The 5,727-nt window shown below is 28.5% G+C and overlaps 2 protein-coding genes across 2 annotated transcripts; one reads left to right on the top strand and one right to left on the bottom strand.

Moving 5' to 3' along the window:
* The first annotated feature begins 594 nt into the window (after positions 1–594).
* On the top strand, positions 595–1,223 carry LOC123296098. Its single transcript, XM_044877559.1, has 2 exons — positions 595–802; positions 1,011–1,223. The coding sequence occupies exons 1-2, from the start codon at positions 680–682 to the stop codon at positions 1,221–1,223; spliced, it is 336 nt and encodes a 111-aa protein (XP_044733494.1). The 5' UTR covers positions 595–679.
* Positions 1,224–1,944: 721 nt separating this feature from the next.
* Positions 1,945–5,727, bottom strand: LOC123295220 (hexosaminidase D-like). The gene is made up of 10 exons (XM_044876479.1): positions 5,564–5,727; positions 5,453–5,507; positions 5,202–5,390; positions 4,295–4,676; positions 4,074–4,228; positions 3,344–3,459; positions 3,174–3,281; positions 2,940–3,110; positions 2,756–2,842; positions 1,945–2,538 (listed from the first exon to the last, which is right to left on the bottom strand). Exons 1-10 carry the CDS (start codon positions 5,590–5,592, stop codon positions 2,328–2,330), a joined length of 1,503 nt encoding a protein of 500 aa, XP_044732414.1. The 5' UTR covers positions 5,593–5,727; the 3' UTR covers positions 1,945–2,327.

Below are 5,727 nucleotides of genomic sequence, written 5' to 3'. Positions count from 1 at the left end.
TAACTCGAAAGAACGAGAAATTGTAAAAATTGTATATGTTGCTCGTTACTAATTGTATGTTATTGTTGTGACTGTCACCAAACGACGGTAAAGGTCCATGCAGATTGTTACTAAATTAGCAACGAGTAACATACACAATAAGAGTAATTACAGTTAGCTAATTCATACTGATAACAACTTGGCAGTGAAAATACGTAGGTATTTATGTAATACAAAAATTGATCTGAGAAAATTGGGCCAAATCCAAATTGAAATATCCTAGAGTTCTCGTTTATTATCTTTGATAATATTTATAGTAACAATTCTGTAATAATTAGAAGGGGTATTTATTAGATGTTACAAAATATCACGGTGGCAGAAGGACTCAATATGATGATTTTTCACCACGCGTGGTTTGTAATTTGCCCCCCCCCCCTTTTTCTGATACTCGTATAATAAATATACATAATGTGAAAAAGTGTATGCAATATGTATAAGATATTGTCATCATCCATACTTAGTTGATATTAAGAACTTACACCCGATTGTTTCAAAGTTTAACTAAAAATGAATACTAACGTATATTTAATATTATACATACTAAATTTTAAAATTTTTCAGGCTTCGAAATGAAGTTAAAAAATTGCAATCTATTTCAAAACAGAATGAGCCGCAAAAAGTAAATTTGTTAAAACGTAAAATGGAAATGCTACGTGAATGTTTAGCGAAAAGAGAACAGGAACATATTATATCTGAAAAGACATATGCAAATCACTTATCTGCATTAATTCGACAGCATGAATTACGAGAAAGAAGTTTGCAAGTATTTATAGTATTATTAATATATAAGATATTTATAGAGTCGGCCTTAAGCATGGAAAATAGATTTTCCAGGCGTTGTTAAATACCGAATTTTTTATTTGTATTTCTTTTTGGATATTGAATACTCGTAAGATTGGCTGGCTCTATTTGAGTTTATTAATTTTGTTATTTGAGATTTTTTACAATAATTAAAATTTCTTTATTTTAAGATTCAATTAGCCGCTCAAAGAGCTGAATTAACTTACCAAAAAGACGTACCCGACGATCAAAACACGTTTTTACGAGATATAGAAAAGCGTTATCAAAAATTGTTAATGGAACAACGAAGTGTTTTTATTGAACAACATAAAAAGGATTTGAAGACAATCGCTGAGCTTACGGAACAGTTAAGACCTTTTAAACATAAAAAATCGGATACTTGAAATGTTTTGAATCATTATACTCTTTATTTTTAAAACTAAACTATAGTTTTTTTTTTTAATTATATATTTTATTGTACTATTTTATAATACACAAAAGGTTTATGTTCAAAATAGTTCCTTTTATTTTTTTTAATTAAGACTGTGAAATACATTCTTTATGAAACGTCCAGACAAATATCATCACTAATCAATATTAGGAATCCAAACACTTAATCTGCCGTTTTGTAGAATAAATCGGTAAACGCATTATTAGCAAAAACTGAAATTGATTTAATTATAATTATTATTCTGGGTAAATTTAATAAAATAAAACCAATTTGTTTAAAATTAATTTATAATTAAAATTAACTTGCAACATTTATAAAATGCAGGTACATGATTTTTACAAACTATTAAGAAAAATAAACAATTAACAAAGGATTTCTTGGATTCTGGCTAAAATTAAAGTTTTAAAATTTAAACTTTGCACAATCTGGCACACGAAATTTATATTCATGATCGCTTTAGTACCCTGATTCACGTTCGATAATGATTTCATTACTTTTTGGTAGTTATTAAAAATCGGCTTCAAATATCAGCCATTAAAAAAATACATTTCAATTGCAATATAAAAATAAAAATAATGTATTTTTGATCACGCCATAAAAAAAAAATTATTTAATTCGAAAGAAAAAATAAATAATAAAATTAAATTAAAAAAGTAAGAGATAATGGTGTAAAAAACAACTAATAATTCTAAAACTCTTTTTAATATCAATAAAAATTTCATGTGAAGGGATCGAAACGAACTCAAATTCTTTCAAGCCCAAAATTTATTGGAGTCAAGTAACCCAATCATGAAATGATTGCATGCAAAAATTAAAGCATGTACAAGAAGTACAAGAGTGTGGCAATTATCGGCAAAATAGATTCAAAAAGTGTAAAAAGATGTCATTTGGAATATAAAACCAAATTGTTGTAAAAATCTTGTTCAATCTAACACAATACAAAGATATAATAGAAAATTAAAAATCAAAAATAGGTCAGGTATAAATGTTATAAATGTTTATGCTGACAAGATAGAAACTTTAACTTTAGCCTTCATAGAATTTTATGAAACTCTATCTAACTGGGATATGATGTGACTCGATTTACTGATGGATATGGTTGTACACCACGTGATACTTGTAATTCACAATCTGATTTCAGTTGTTTAATATGTTCTTTAATGGGTGTTATACGTGAATCGATAAATTCATCCCCTACGTTAGTATTAAACACTAAATCTAATTGGACTCGTAAATATTTTTCTACTGATGAGACTTCAAAAAGTAAGCTGAAAAATATAAAAATTAAATTATTAATATGAATTGAGTTACCTCCTTCATTCGTATTGTCATTAATAATGGTTTAAAATGATTACTTAATTATTATTAAAAGGTAATAAAAAAAACTGAATCTTGATATGTGCTTTCAATAGTTTTTACAAGATCGTGCGCAAATACCAATGACCAATGAGCAAATTCGGAGAAGATATTAAGTCAATTACTTACTCGGTAAAGATTCCAATAAACCTTTCAATTTGCATTGGATTTGTGTAATTTTTGCGTATTTGACTAGAATTAAACCAAGCATCCAATCTATAATCAAACATTTTCATCAATAAGTCGTCGAAATAATGTCAAGGATGCACAGAATTTACTAGAAATTCATAAATAAACTATACTAAAAACTTACTGATCACTCTCCACGATACTTTTATATCGGTATTTCGTATTTAAAAACCATTCCATACCGACAAGTATTTGCCAACCGGGAAATAATAATTCCGTTGGGATTGGTGTAGGACGTATAGGCGGTTCTAAACTTAAAGGAACATTTATGTAACCTAACATTTTACTAACAGATCTGAAACAAAATAAACAATTTGATTAATTTATAAGCCAAAGGTAGACGAATCCATTTACTTACTTCAATAAATTAGTATTGTAACCACCATTTAGCCAAACTTTTAAACAGAGTGCTAAACTTGGAAGCGCACAAGGTAACAGTTCACATAATAACGCATAATGATCATACCTAGAAATTTTATAAAAAATTGTATTATTATAGAATTTTGAGAATATGGTCTATGGTTTTACCTTGACCATCCTGTAAAAGCACATCCTCGAAAATTTTGAATTTTATTCACATTAGAATTCAATTCAGCCAGCCATGTTTCATGGTTACTAATGTGATGGCGATGAACAGGTACAATCTATAATTTAAACATAGATATCTGTATTTTTTGCAAATAATGCTTCATAAATTCGACTTCATCCAAAATGTTAACTTCTCCTACGACTTTTAATCCTTCCATTGTATTATTTCGCCTCATGGAAGAGGGAAATTAAGTGCTACATTCTTATGATTTAACAATTAACGACATGGCGCTTCACTAAACCTTAACGTATCTGCAGGTATCGTCAAGTACGAGTCGGAGTATAAACTCGCTCATGGTCGATATAGTGCATTCCTATAAAGAAGATGTATACAAAATTTATGACGCTCTAACCAAGATTTTGTTCCATGTGTGCAAAACGGTTGGGCGAACGGTAGTAAATTAATAAATCTGTAAAATGTTAGTTTGTTCGTTCACGAAAATTACAAAATTAAATGTTGTTTGTTTGCATTTGACAGTATCACATTTAGACTCTAAACTACTGAACCGATTTTGATGAAATTTTTACAACTTCAAAGGATACCAAAATAAATTATAAGTTTTTAAGGGTTCGAGAATTCTTAAGAACTAAAAGCATAAATCGAGAAGTCCATAATGAGTTGAACAAAATAATAAACTTTCATCATTCGCAAAGTTTTCCAAAAACATACCTGAGTACATCCTGTAGCTCCTTTAAAAGCTGTACCTATCCAAATATTGGGGAATACATTACTATATTTATCCCATAAAGACGGCCCTAACGAAAAAGTTTCCATAGGATTATAATGCCATACCATAGGTTCCACTAACGTGCCCAAATTATATTCTAAAATTAAACACATAATTTCAAACACTTACTTAAATTTAATATTTAAATAAAACCGGTATAAACCTTGTAAAACAGCTGTATCAATATTGCGTAACATATCATCCCATATAATTATTTTTAAATTGGGATAATGGTCTTTAATAAATTGTGCAACATTCATAATATGCTCTAAAAATAAATCAGCTTTGCCATTTTTACATGTTTGAACACGACGTTCACATGAAGGACACAGTCCCATATGCCATACTTCATCAGCCCCAATATGAATGTATTGTATATTGGGATGATTTTTTATGATTTGAGTAATTATTTTACGTATTGTTGGCAAGGAATCTGAATGTGAAGGACACATACTACTTGGATAATTTTCAACTTCACGTAAACTTCGCCATTTACTATGTTTCAATAGAAATTCTAAGTGTCCAAATGTTTGTATTAAAGGAATCTGTAATCAAAATATATTATTTAAAATTATTTACTTACTCAATTTTTTCTTTATTTATAAAGTATCGGATTTAAACGATTTTTCCATCGAACGGTTTACAAAAATTGAGCACAAAAAAGACAACAGTCGAATATATTTAAAGATCTGACTGATATTAATATTTTCGACAATTTTTTGATTCGACTTATTTAAAAATTTGGCTATCAATTTTCATGAAATTGTCGAAATTATTATCGCAAATTTGATATGATATTGTTTTCAAATTAAGCCCATTGTTGTTCATAAATTTATATTTTGCCAGATGGTTTACAACAATCACGGATCTAGTAATTATAGTAGGGATGTAGTATAAAGTCCTACTTTAGACGAGGGGGTTGTATCACTCAGGGGGGAAAGTTTCTACTGTCATTAAAAATTATCAAAATTTAATTTTAACTAACTTTTTTCAAATTAATTTAGAATTAACTTGTACTGTGGATTAAATCGTCTAATTTACTGTCATCCAATAAAAAAAAAAATACTAACAACACTAAGAGAGTTAATCGTAGCTAAATCTTGTATTTGATTAACTTCCTCAATAGTATAAAATCCGCCAATACTTTCATTATGTTCAGAACGGCTTCCCAGTAAACTTAAATCGTCTGTATATGGAAAAGTATCCTCCCATTCAATCAGAAGACCAGTCGCACCCCAATCTCTAAGTAATGGGAATAACTAAAAATAAAAATGAAACTATAAAGTATAGTTACTCATTACTTAGAGGTATGTTAATTTACCTTGTCTAAATATGATAATCTAGGAGGTGCCCCCTTCATATCCAAATGGATAAGTCTGAAACAATCATTAATTTTAATAACAAATATTTTTTCATTTTTCTTAAAACTTACCTTTGGGATCCTAACGTCAAAACATCCATTTTAATTTTTATAGCAAACAGTTACATTCTAGAAATAAACGTGATATAAACAGTACTTTCGATGTACTAGAAATTACGAAAATATTCGAATATTTATGTTTGTGCAATTGTATCAACTTAATATAGTCGGTTAAC

Source organism: Chrysoperla carnea, chromosome 3, assembly GCF_905475395.1.
Source record: "Chrysoperla carnea chromosome 3, inChrCarn1.1, whole genome shotgun sequence".
In the NCBI taxonomy this organism is placed as follows: Eukaryota; Metazoa; Arthropoda; class Insecta; order Neuroptera; family Chrysopidae; genus Chrysoperla; species Chrysoperla carnea.
This window is presented reverse-complemented; position numbering and strand designations above follow the sequence as displayed.